At 29.0% G+C, this 13,720-nt stretch overlaps 4 protein-coding genes across 5 annotated transcripts in view; 1 reads left to right on the forward strand and 3 right to left on the reverse strand.

Annotated features, from left to right (window-relative positions):
* The window catches only part of LOC111626458 (acyl-CoA synthetase family member 3, mitochondrial-like), a 24,938-nt gene extending 19,136 nt beyond the window's left edge, over nt 1-5,802 (reverse strand). Inside the window, exons 1-2 of the mRNA XM_023369834.1 lie at nt 4,835-5,802; nt 4,589-4,761 (exon numbers count right to left, since the gene is read on the reverse strand). Coding sequence (XP_023225602.1) covers nt 4,589-4,761; nt 4,835-5,659 — 998 coding nt within the window. The 5' untranslated portion in view covers nt 5,660-5,802. The remainder of the gene's footprint in view (nt 1-4,588; nt 4,762-4,834) is intronic.
* An 889-nt stretch (nt 5,803-6,691) lies between these two features.
* Nucleotides 6,692-8,117, reverse strand: LOC111626442 (acyl-CoA synthetase family member 3, mitochondrial-like). The gene is made up of 2 exons (XM_023369812.1): nt 7,150-8,117; nt 6,692-7,076 (listed from the first exon to the last, which is right to left on the reverse strand). The coding sequence occupies exons 1-2, from the start codon at nt 7,972-7,974 to the stop codon at nt 6,900-6,902; spliced, it is 1,002 nt and encodes a 333-aa protein (XP_023225580.1). The 5' UTR covers nt 7,975-8,117; the 3' UTR covers nt 6,692-6,899.
* Nucleotides 8,118-10,745: 2,628 nt separating this feature from the next.
* LOC111626447 lies at nt 10,746-11,917 on the forward strand. 2 transcript variants are annotated; one of them, XM_023369816.1, is made up of 3 exons: nt 10,746-11,004; nt 11,096-11,592; nt 11,657-11,917. In XM_023369816.1, exons 2-3 carry the CDS (start codon nt 11,102-11,104, stop codon nt 11,838-11,840), a joined length of 675 nt encoding a protein of 224 aa, XP_023225584.1. In that variant the 5' UTR covers nt 10,746-11,004; nt 11,096-11,101; the 3' UTR covers nt 11,841-11,917. The 2 variants fall into 2 exon arrangements, with proteins under 2 accessions (XP_023225584.1, XP_023225586.1); XM_023369818.1 differs by having other exon boundaries at nt 10,746-11,592.
* A 2-nt stretch (nt 11,918-11,919) lies between these two features.
* On the reverse strand, nt 11,920-13,711 carry LOC111626445 (ankyrin repeat, SAM and basic leucine zipper domain-containing protein 1-like). Its single transcript, XM_023369814.1, has one exon. The coding sequence runs from the start codon at nt 13,665-13,667 to the stop codon at nt 12,186-12,188; it is 1,482 nt and encodes a 493-aa protein (XP_023225582.1). The 5' UTR covers nt 13,668-13,711; the 3' UTR covers nt 11,920-12,185.
* Nucleotides 13,712-13,720: the final 9 nt, after the last annotated feature.

The following is a 13,720-nucleotide window of genomic DNA, read 5'->3' on the forward strand; positions in this document are numbered from 1 at the left end:
TAAATAGTATAAATAGAAGCAGAGTTCTTTACTGTAAGCCTTAATCCTGTCCATCTCCCCCCAGTGCGGGAAATTTCGACACGTATATGATATAAAAACACGTGCGCATTCGAATGCAGCGTTGTGTCAAAATTTAAAAGGAATCGATAGGAACAAACGAACATTACATTTTCATTTATATAAATAAATAGAAGATGATCCACTTTAGTTGATTTTCACAGAAAAGCGTAATGCCTCGCAGAAAAGCAAACTTAGGGCGTCGTACTCGTAGCGCCATCTGTTGGACATAAAAGCCTTAACCTAGATTATATATTTTAATTTATATGAATGTTTAACGGAATAATATACAGCCTATGTCCACCCTGAGGTTCCATTTTAAATATTGGTGAAAGAATTTTTGAAATCGGATGAGTAGTTTCGGAGATTACCTGCTGCAACGAAACTTACATACATACAAACATTATCTCTTTATATATTAGTATAGATATAGATGATATCCTTCCCCACAAAAAAATGGGTTTAGTTCAAAATCCCAACAAGTCAAAATGACTAAGAAATCAAAATGTCTACAAAATCAAAGTCCTATGTTGTTATTTTTGCAGATCTTGGAGATTTTCTATTGTCAGTTTTGTATAGTTCAAGTAGAAAAAGCATAAAATTATAAATCAACAAATGTTTAATGGTTGGTTTAATAGTCTGTTTTCTATGCCAAACAAATAAAGTATGTTTTATAACAGATTACTTAGTATTATGTATTGATGACTTATCTATTAATACACTAGGACAAACAACTCTATGAAAACCTGATACATTATATTACTAAAGCCAACCACTGCCATATGCCATTGGGTTGTATAACAACTATAATACTAATAAATTACTAAACAATTTGACACTAGAGGAATGCATTAGGCACCATCTTGTAATAAATTTAATAATTATAATTTTAATTAATTTATTACTAGGACATCATGCGACTTTGTTGTATTGTGATAGAATTGAGGAGGAGCCAGAAGGAAAGAAGCAAATCCATGCACCTGTTAGGCACAGACACTGATCCTGATAGCTTCTTTTGTGCCTAAGTATACTGATCCTTAGGCACAAAAAAGGCCATCCTCATACCTGCAGGCCATTTCAGATATGATCTTTGCACTGGCCAGGTATGAACAGACAATTCAAGAACAAAGCAATCACACCAGTTGCTTTGTTCTTGAATCATCTGTCCATACCTATTTTCCATTAGGTGCACATAACACTGTTTTTATTTTCATCACATCAGAGAGACTGGACATTGTTACTGTAATAACTTTGTATATCAAAAACAAAGTCATGGACTCCTATTTTTACTTTCCTGGCTCTCTGATAGATAACAGAGGGAAAGCATGGCAATCGGTCAAAAAACTATAATTTTAAATTTTCGTGATGACTCAGGATATACTTTTTTCATAATTGAAGTTTAGACTATTTACAAAAATTAAATTAAATTTTCGAGTATTCGATAATTTTAAAATCAAAATCCAAAAAATATAAACAATATTTTTTGTTATTCTTTCTTTGTAGGCACTTAGTTATTTGTGGCAGCACTCAATTATTGGTGTTCGCTACACTCAGGTTTTCTTTTAGACCCTTCTGAGGACTACGGCCTTGCAGCTGAAAAACTTCAAGCCAACATCAAACGTAGAGGGTACAGTAGCCATACATATGCATGCTGTTCAGAAGAATCCTACCTTTCTCTACTGTCATCTCGTCTCTCTCATTCCTCCCCCTCTTTTCCGCCAGCTAAACACCTTGTGTATAGCTGATGTCTTTCATGTATGTATGTATGTTATTCAACTATGGTACTATTGAACACTATTCAAAAGTGTCCTAACAATTTGCTAAATAGTCTCCTAGTATGAACAAAACATTCAAATGATGAAGATAAATTTTAGGTTAGATTTACTGTTTGAGATTAACTTTCCTTGCTATGGTTAAACAAATTGGAACACAAGATAATAACAGCAATTAAAGAATTGTATGTCTTTTTTTGTAGAAACTATAAAACTCTACAATTCCAAAGTTACAATTTTCATGTTAAAATCCATCCAATAAACAAAGTGTTGATTATAAATACACCTCACTAACCTTAATAATGCTTTGCAGTTAATTTGCAACATACCACAAACATTTTTGGTCCATCCTAGGACCTTCTTTGGGTGGAGTTCCAGAAAAAACCTTTTTCTGGTGTGATTAGTGATTTATTCAGTTTCTGATGCATTCTAATTTCAAATGCTTCTATTTTCGAATTCCCTTTTAAAATTTTAAATCCCTAACAATGTGTGCCTGTATCGACTGTCATAACACCGGGTCATACATAGCCTGCCACACCCGAGAGTTGTTTTTTGTCCTTAAAATTGATTGAAAGGCCCTGGCATTCTGCTTTAAAAATTTCTAATGCCTTCAGATTCCTAAGTTGATTTATATGACGAGTTTGCCAGATCATAGATGCTTGTTGTAATTTGGGTGTAATGCTGTTTTCACTGGCATACATAGCTAAGGCGGTAGTGTTTTTCTTCTTTTCAATATCAGTTTTATGTTCATGAAGGCATTGTTTGAGTGATCTTCCTATAGATCCAATATATACAAGTATCAGAGTATTAAAAATTCTTTAAACTCCAATAAAACATAAAGAACATTCTAATCTTTCAAAAGCAAAATAAATAATGTCATAAAATTTAAATTATTTTATTAGCTATTAACTTAAATTTTTTAACAAAAAAAAGAACTTAAGATTATGACTATTTAAAATGAAAAGAAACTAACACATAAAATTTTTAAATTTATATGTCTATTTAGTTCTTTATAGTTATAAAACACAAACCAGTCACAACTGAGTAAACTTGATAAAAACCACAAAAAACCAAATACCAGCAGAAAAAAGAGGGATAGAGCTAACATTTTTGCCCATGTTGAATGGGTATCAATCAGGCTAAATGACCCAGCAGCTGTTGAAACAACAGTAAATTGACATACATGTATGAAGAGGAGAGGTGACGTAAGAAAGAGGGAGGGAGAGAGGATAGTGAGTTTACAATTCGTAAAATAACCACCTACACTAGGGAGAATGAATCAATGCTGTAAAACACCTGCTCCAAAGAGCATCAGAATTTCATCTTCAAAGGATCAGCCAACATTCCATTAGCTATTTTTGCCTGCAATCCCAACCAATATAGATATGCATTTTGACCATGCACACCTCTTACATAGCTCCACCTGAAAACATCTCAGAAATTTAGAGCAAGTTGAAATTTATAAGACCATCCACAAAAATACAGTCATTAATTTTTGCAACAGATTCCTCTCTTCACACATGCATGGCAATCCCCCATTGATTCAACAGTTACAGGGTCATTTAGCCTGATGATGCCCATTCGACATGAGTGAAAACATTAGCTCTATCCACCTTTTTTCTTCTGGTATTTGGATTTTGCAGTTTTAATAGTTTTAGATTTGAAATTACTATATTAAAAATGTCTCAGAATGAAGATTGCTTAAATATGTTTGAATTTATAATTTTTTATTCTTCTAAAAATAAATGGAAGATCCAAAAAGAATTTTAACTTGTAGAGCAGAATATGAAATTTATAGATTAACTATAGATTAATTGATGTTTACTTAATTAATCTATAATCTATAAGAAAACATTATTATAAAATTATATTTTGATAAATCTTTGCTTAACCATTGTTTGATCTTTCAGTCTAAATATTTACACATCACTATTTGTCAATTTCTATATATTTTCCAGTTTTTGTGATATCATTAACAGATAACACTTGTGTGTTTTTCTTAATTTTATACACTGAGAGAAATTTGATATTTTTAAAGATTTTTAGTTTTTGTTTATGTAGTAATATCCTTCCATCATTTACAGAATTTTATCTTTTGTTACAATAAATAAGTATTACAGTACTATTCATTGTGAATAATAAGTATTTGTGCTTATTTATTGTAATAAAACATTAATTTTCAAATTTTATATAAAAAATTTATTCTAATTTCTTAAACAAAAATTATTTTTGAAGGTGTATTTAAAATTTGAATACTAAATACAGTAGAACACTGATTATCTGAAGTAATGTGGACCAATGTTGCCTCAAATAACAAAGCTTGACTAATCAATTTGGATTAAATATTATAAATAAGTTAATACCATGTAATTCTTTTATAAGCTGTTTTTATATCTTATTGACTTTAATCATAAAAACAATATATTTTTTACATTATTTATTATGTAGCTAATACACATATAATAATTTTAAAAATAAAAATTGTGTTATTATTTCATAATATAATATGTATCATATAATACATTTTAATATGAACGGTTGTCTCACATTGAAAATGATAAAAGCTAACAGAAACAAATTTTGTAATACATTATTATTTTAAATTTTCTTTCAGCAGTCCTTTGGTTAAGAAAAGTAATGTATTCACTTACATATTTGCCTCAGATAATACAGGACCTCAGTTAATCAGAGCTATACTGTATTGTATTTTCATAGTTATCACTTTATACTTTAATTCAATAAATATATTACTGTTTTACCTTATATCCTTTTTACAAACAGCTTTTATATACTCTCTACTATGGGAAAAATATTTATTTTTGGGAAACTGCTCATCAAACTCTTCAATTAATTTTGCATAAATTGTTGGCACAGCCATGAATATATTAATCCTAGGTATTTTATTTAATGTATTAAGCAAATAATCCCAAACCTAAGAAGGAAAAATTATGTACAGTATTAATAAACTTTAAAAAATAACAATATAAAAAATTAGATCTAATCACCTCTGTCTTATTAAATTTAGGTAGCATAACGCAGCACGCTCCAACATATAAAGGGCACATCAAAGCATTCACAATACCATGTGTATGATGAAGAGGTAAAGTATGCAATATCACATCTGTTTTTTTCCATTCCCATGCATCTATCAAAGTATTCATAGAACAATGTAGATTTTTATGAGTGAGCACAACACCTTTTGGTGATCCAGTAGTTCCACTAGTGTACAAAATCATTGCATTTTTATCCATTATTTTTTTATATTCTTTTTTAACATAATTCAGATTGTTTTTCAATTCTGGAATTTCTTCAAACTGATCACCTGATTTTCGTGGGTGTGTCATCAATAACATTGGCAAAGATAAATCTTCAGAAATTGGATTTAATTTTTCTACAAATTCTTCTGTCGTTACAATTACTGAAGTCTCTGAATTTTCAATATAATACTGTAGCCGTGGCGTTGGATCAACATTACTTAATGGCACAGCTACATGTCCAGACATCCAGCAAGCCCATTGTGCAATTATATAGGAAACATCATTTTGACACAAAAATGATATTCTTTTCTGAACCTCGTTTTGATTAGTAAGAACATTTAACAACTTTTCAGTTAAGGCTTTACTATGTTTAAATATCTCACCATAATTATATTGTCCATAATGATCAACGACAGCAAGACGATTTGCGAACTCCAAAGAACGATTGTAAATGGGAATAAAAGGCGGAAATAAAGAAGCAAAACTGTGAAAGTTTCGGAAATGACACTTATTTCTACTGTAATTAAAATATATCCAATAATGATTTCTCGTTAATTTAGGTATAAACCGCATTTTATTTCTAAGCGTTTGTTTAAATATTAAAAATCTAATTTCATTTCGTAAATTCAAATATATTCAATAAAAATGGATTTTCGATTAATAAATAAATAAAACGAAATATCACATGGTTTCTACAACACCGAAAACACGAAGCGATTTCGCGCCACCTAACGTTATTTAATTTATATATATATNAATTTATAATTTTTTATTCTTCTAAAAATAAATGGAAGATCCAAAAAGAATTTTAACTTGTAGAGCAGAATATGAAATTTATAGATTAACTATAGATTAATTGATGTTTCAATACATATTTTCAAACTTAATTAATCTATAATCTATAAGAAAACATTATTATAAAATTATATTTTGATAAATCTTTGCTTAACCATTGCTTGATCTTTCAGTCTAAATATTTACACATCACTATTTGTCAATTTCTATATATTTTCCAGTTTTTGTGATATCATTAACAGATAACACTTGTGTGTTTTTCTTAATTTTATACACTGAGAGAAATTTGATATTTTTAAAGATTTTTAGTTTTTGTTTATGTAGTAATATCCTTCCATCATTTACAGAATTTTATTTTTTGTTACAATAAATAAGTATTACAGTACTATTCATTGTGAATAATAAGTATTTGTGCTTATTTATTGTAATAAAACATTAATTTTCAAATTTTATATAAAAAATTTATTCTAATTTCTTAAACAAAAATTATTTTTGAAGGTGTATTTAAAATTTGAATACTAAATACAGTAGAACACTGATTATCTGAAGTAATGTGGACCAATGTTGCCTCAAATAACAAAGCTTGACTAATCAATTTGGATTAAATATTATAAATAAGTTAATACCATGTAATTCTTTTATAAGCTGTTTTTATATCTTATTGACTTTAATCATAAAAACAATATATTTTTTACATTATTTATTATGTAGCTAATACACATATAATAATTTTAAAAATAAAAATTGTGTTATTATTTCATAATATAATATGTATCATATAATACATTTTAATATGAACGGTTGTCTCACATTGAAAATGATAAAAGCTAACAGAAACAAATTTTGTAATACATTATTATTTTAAATTTTTTTTCAGCAGTCCTTTGGTTAAGAAAAGTAATGTATTCACTTACATATTTGCCTCAGATAATACAGGACCTCAGTTAATCAGAGCTATACTGTATTGTATTTTCATAGTTATCACTTTATATTTTAATTCAATAAATATATTACTGTTTTACCTTATATCCTTTTTACAAACAGCTTTTATATACTCTCTACTATGGGAAAAATATTTATTTTTGGGAAACTGCTCATCAAACTCTTCAATTAATTTTGCATAAATTGTTGGCACAGCCATGAATATATTAATCCTAGGTATTTTATTTAATGTATTAAGCAAATAATCCCAAACCTAAGAAGGAAAAATTATGTACAGTATTAATAAACTTTAAAAAATAACAATATAAAAAATTAGATCTAATCACCTCTGTCTTATTAAATTTAGGTAGCATAACGCAGCACGCTCCAACATATAAAGGGCACATCAAAGCATTCACAATACCATGTGTATGATGAAGAGGTAAAGTATGCAATATCACATCTGTTTTTTTCCATTCCCATGCATCTATCAAAGTATTCATAGAACAATGTAGATTTTTATGAGTGAGCACAACACCTTTTGGTGATCCAGTAGTTCCACTAGTGTACAAAATCATTGCATTTTTATCCATTATTTTTTTATATTCTTTTTTAACATAATTCAGATTGTTTTTCAATTCTGGAATTTCTTCAAACTGATCACCTGATTTTCGTGGGTGTGTCATCAATAACATTGGCAAAGATAAATCTTCAGAAATTGGATTTAATTTTTCTACAAATTCTTCTGTCGTTACAATTACTGAAGTCTCTGAATTTTCAATATAATACTGTAGCCGTGGCGTTGGATCAACATTACTTAATGGCACAGCTACATGTCCAGACATCCAGCAAGCCCATTGTGCAATTATATAGGAAACATCATTTTGACACAAAAATGATATTCTTTTCTGAACCTCGTTTTGATTAGTAAGAACATTTAACAACTTTTCAGTTAAGGCTTTACTATGTTTAAATATCTCACCATAATTATATTGTCCATAATGATCAACGACAGCAAGACGATTTGCGAACTCCAAAGAACGATTGTAAATGGGAATAAAAGGCGGAAATAAAGAAGCAAAACTGTGAAAGTTTCGGAAATGACACTTATTTCTACTGTAATTAAAATATATCCAATAATGATTTCTCGTTAATTTAGGTATAAACCGCATTTTATTTCTAAGCGTTTGTTTAAATATTAAAAATCTAATTTCATTTCGTAAATTCAAATATATTCAATAAAAATGGATTTTCGATTAATAAATAAATAAAACGAAATATCACATGGTTTCTACAACACCGAAAACACGAAGCGATTTCGCGCCACCTAACGTTATTTAATTTATATATATATATATATATATAATTCAAACTAAATTAGATCTTAATATGAAATTTTTTTATTAATGGTAAAATGAACAAAAATTCTTCCGTGTCTTTTAATTGTTTTAATTTCTGAAAATAAATCATTTAAAATAGGCTATATATAATTGTGTATACTATATATATATATAAATTTTACAAGTTACTATTGAATGAATAAAATCTACATTTATTTTATAGCCTCCTTATATACAGGAAAAACGTCATTTTTTAAATTTTTAACTCTCTAGCCTGTGATTTAAAAGGGCCTTACGAAAAACTTTATGAAATAATTCACATAGAATGTTCGATCTCGGGTTCCCAGAGCGGTAGGCTTGTGTCTAGTTAATTTTTTTCGCCCATTATAGCTCTTTAATAAGCCCATAATGGGCTTATTAAAGAGCTCTTTAACAAGCCTCTTAATTAACTCTTTAACAAGCCATAATGGCCTTTTTCATAACTCTTTCCGCCCTGTGGGCACTCAATGGGACGGCCGGGTGGTGTGGGACGGGAAGTCGACATATCCGGTCGCTGATGGTCTAGGATCCATTTGTATTCGTTTGTTCAATAAGATAATAAAAACCGTAGACTTTTCTAAGTGTATTTTTAATAGATTATCTGACGTAAACAAGCTCAATATATATTTTCTTAGCACAATGTTGCTGTTGAGAACATATCATATAGGAACACTTTCAGAGGAAAAAGGTTGTTTTATTGGTGTGGACGAATATGCATTTCGGGCTTAATGCCCCTCTTCAGTCTTATTATTACATATTTATCAGTAAATTGATTACATGTTTACAAATTTACAGAATGCATTGAAAAAATTAGGATACGCGTACAATGATTTATATAATAAAACTTAATTACCTGAGATAGTGACAGTTAAACCAACATGACTAGTAAGAAGTCTAAGAAGAGGGTTAAACTCGAGAGAAAGAAAAACGTTTCATGTAAGATTGATGCCTTCCTTATCCATATACATTATTAGCTTATTTTCTACTACTTTTAGAACTGTAACAGTACTACTTCAAAATTAAGATTATCATCTACGAATCAAAGCATTGTTTAATAAATATCCATTTAATCCTTATTAATAATTTATCATTTCTTTGTCTTCTATTTCCTAATTTATTTTACAAGTTCATTCACCTAATTACAGTATATATTTATATACATCTTTTGTTCCTTTTCAGTTTGATTCTCACTTTTAAATAAAACAATAAAATTATTAACCTGTATTTTTGTTTTTAAAATTTTAATTTGTTATTGGACTATCAAAATATTTAATTAAGTAAATTCTGTATTTTACATTACATTTTTACGAATTTCCATTGTTTCCTACGATATCGAGTTTTTGAAAATACAATTTTGAAATTTGAAATTTTGAAGTTTCGTGTAAGATATTACTTTTAGATGGTTGCAATATCATCTATACCTTAAATTGTTTTGAATGATTTAAAATTTGTAACAGAACACCATTTACTTTTTAGATTATGCGACACGCTTCTTGTCTAGTCTTGTGTTGAATTATACTAGCGCTAAGGTGGCTTTTCTTTTTCGCTAGACTTAATATACCATCAATATAAAGGAGGACAAAATTGTAAAAGATCATTAAAAAACTTACATGGATTATGAGAAATGCAGGAGTTGTGACATTAGATAAAATATAGATGGCGATTATTGATTAACATTCTGTACCATACCGTCATGTTTGCAGTAAGTTCAAAACTTTTTACATCTATGTTGTTTGTTTTCCCTTTGTAAATCATTTCCAATTTAATCATTATTTTAGCTTATACCTGTTAATCAATAATCGTCATCCATATTTTATCTAATGTCACAACTCCTGCATATCTCATAATCCATGTAAGTTTCCTAATGATCTTTTACAATTTTGTAACATTACAATAAATTTATGCTAACTTGAATACATTATGCTAACCTGTATGTAATTTTCCCTATATAGTTGTAACAGAAGAGTTGAAAAGGGACATAATTGTCCGAAATACATACTCAAAGAAATAAAAAGTTTTTCTAAAGTTGTCCTCCTTTATATTGATGGTATAATAAGTCTAGCGAAAAAGAAAAGTCACCTTAGCGCTCGTATAATTCAATACTTTATAAATTGTTTTTGAAAATACAATTTTGAAATTTAAATAAAGCAGTATATTTTTGAGCTACATTCTAAATATCTTTCCGTGCTTTTTACATTCTAGAATTGTTTCATTATTATTTAAAAATCTTCACTAAACAGATGGTTTATATTATCACACTTTGGCGAATTGTTTGGGTTTTTTTTCCCCTCACATAGATCTAGTTCATATCTATCAACTCAACTTTTCCGTCTAAACTCTTCTTAATAACTACAAAACAGGCCGACTATAATTATAACGTACTTTCTCTTATCTAAGAGGAAGTTTGTTCTAATTTGCCTCCTTTTTTATCATGAATCTTTATTCATTCAACACCATTTTAAGTTTAAAAGACAAAAAAAAAAAAAAAATATATATATATATATAAAATAAGAACAGGAATAATACACTTCCTGCTTTACTAAGTTCATGGCCAAGTCATAAAACTGAATTTTAGGGAATTTGCAATGGATAATTCTACATACTTTTTGAGAATTTGTAGGTTTTTTAAGGTTTTTAAATCGATAATTAAGAAATGCGATACTAAACATATCGATTCCATAATTAACCATTTGTCAAAACCAGATCTGTTGGACAGGTGTGCTGATTTGTCACCTCTGTGCTCATTTCTCAAACCTGTTTGGATATATTAATCGGAAAGTTACTAACCAGTGAGGTTGTCAGACTTGGTCATTCTCTAGAAAGGTAATGGAGTACTATATTTTGCATTTTAGTATATAGAAAAGTAATTTTGTCATGTAAAAGTAATAAGATTCTATTCTCCTTTTTTTTCTAGTTAAAAATGTTGATAGGTTGGATGGTATACATATTTCTGACTCTATGCATCCACGAAGCAGTTTCAGATAAAACTGGAGGATCATCAGGATTATTGTATCTGAAAAAACCGCTCAAGAAACACGATATGAAAAGCCTCAAAGTGTTAAAAGTGGATGCGGATAAATTGATTAAACTTTCTAAGGAAAGAGGTGGGAAGAAAAGCGATTCTGACAATTTACCTGTCGAAATTGAGTATTTGTTGAATTTAACTCAGAGGAAAATAACGAAGAATCGTAAGTACGGATTATACGCTTTAACTCATAAACGATCTAAAAGAACACTCGAAGACGAAGAATACGACATAGATCTTGATGCTGCTGATGTCAATCTCGAAGAATTCTTTGCTAATTTGAAAAGAAATGATGATGATACTTGCTTGGCTAAAATGGTTTGTGAAATGGCTACAGGGAATCCAGCATTTGGTCATTTTGGAAGAGAAATAACAGAATTATTGCTGTAAGTATTCATTTTCTATATTAAAATATATTCTCGAAATTAATTATTATGGTATATTTTACAGTTCTCTAGAATCTTATGATCCTAATGTCTCTTGGAAACGTTACAAACAAGCAGCAATGATTGGGAGGAGAGCTAGATCAAACAGTACTTGTAAAAGAAGATATCCTTCATGTGATGCCACCTTTGAAGAATTGCTTGCTGCTAGTAGGTGTTTGGAACAAGGTGGAGATTGTCTTCAACCGTAGTTTCTATATTTTTTGTTTTAATTTCATATTCAAAATTATATTTTCATGTTATTGTGTACAGAGAAATAAATGGTTTGTTGGTGAAATTTGTCTCATTATTTAAGAATTTTTTTCTATGAAACATGACAAAAATTTATTTAAAAAAGAATTCTCAAAATATTTACAATATAAGTAATACTGAAATAGGAAAATTATCTTAATAACAATAATAAACTTACTGTAGTACAAAAATACTGTATCAAATATTAATACAATAACTAAACAATTACAAAACTTAAGTAATTTAGTATGATACTACATTAAAGTACAAGTTTTCCTGAGTCTTGAGTTTTATTCTTTTTTAAATCACTGTTTAATTTTAATATTTTGAAAAAACTTGATGAACAGTGGAAACTTCCACCAAATACCTATAGTTGAAATTATTGCAATAGCTAAAATTTTAGAAGCAAATTGCCAGGACTTGCATCTGTGTGGAATGATTTCAATCAGATCTGAAGTGTGATATTCAACATTATCTTTTATCTTATCTAAATGTTTGCTAAAAGTTTTTAATTCCGTGGAAAGAAGTTGCAAATTTTTCAAACAACATTCAGTTTCATTAATTAGATGATGACGACTTGTCTGATTGTTTTGTATTTTCAATATTTTTGGATAATTTTGAACTGTTTTTCTAAGATAAGTAACAGTTGCTTCAATGTATGAAATATGTTTTTGTGCATTTGTCAATACTGTAAAAAAATCAAAACAGGTAATAGCATTTTGTTTTGCTAATTGTGGTAGACTGGATGTCTGCCATTCTACTCTATGTACAGTATTAATCCCTTTTAAAATTCTTTTCCTAACTCCTACTTTCTTTACACCAATATCTTCTAAATCTTTTTCTCTCATTATGAGTAAATCTTTAAATGTTAAATTCCTATCATTAAAGAGTGGAATAACATCAGAAAAATTTAAATTACTTAGAAATGTCTCCAAGTCTTCATACTTAACAATTCTTTGTGGTTCTGTTTTAATTGTGGATATGTCTTCTCCTAAAAGTTGTAACACTAGTTGGTTATTTCGAGATCGTGCTAGATCACTTGCAGTTTCACCATTATCTGCAACTAGAACAGTATTTGCTTTATTATCTAATAATAATTTCACTATGTTTTCATACCCAGAAAAACTTGCCCACATCAAAGCAGTCCAGCCTTTATAATCTACCTCATTAATATCTGTTCCATATTCAATCAGTTTTTGCATAATTTGATAATGATTTCCACGACTCGCAAAATGCAACGGTGACATTTTGTGTTTATCTTTGACATTAACTTTGGCCCCTTTTTCTAATAATTGTATAGCACACTGAAACAATTTCTCTTCATTTTCAACAGCAGAAGCGCACACAGCCATCAACGGAGTAAATAAATCCTTATGAAAATTCGGATCAGCATTATTCTGGAGAAGATAATGAACGACAACATTTTCTCCAGAATTACAAGCATACATCAAAGCAGTCCACCCTCCTTTCAGTACATGATCGACTGGAACGCCTCGTTCTATAAAATATTTTACACAATCGATGTGTCCTATTTTAGAAGCAATTCTTAAATCATCCAATGGAACGTAATCATCATCAAAGTTATATAATACGGGTCTATTCTTCTTCACGTTTAATTCTACACGCATTGGTATTTCACCCTCCTCAAATTTAATTCCAAATTCAGGAGCATCTTCTTTAAATTCGTTTCCAGAATCATAATCTATTATCGGATCATTATTAAAATTATATACGATTTCATCATCATCAGAATCCCAACAATCTTCCATTCCAGCAGGGTACTCCATCTTTCAGTTCAAACTTCTACGACAAAGTAAACAACACATTGTCGACACGTGGG

The sequence above is a fragment of the Centruroides sculpturatus genome, unplaced genomic scaffold, assembly GCF_000671375.1.
Source record: "Centruroides sculpturatus isolate CEXI.00-Female unplaced genomic scaffold, Cexi_2.0 scaffold313, whole genome shotgun sequence".
In the NCBI taxonomy this organism is placed as follows: domain Eukaryota; kingdom Metazoa; phylum Arthropoda; class Arachnida; order Scorpiones; family Buthidae; genus Centruroides; species Centruroides sculpturatus.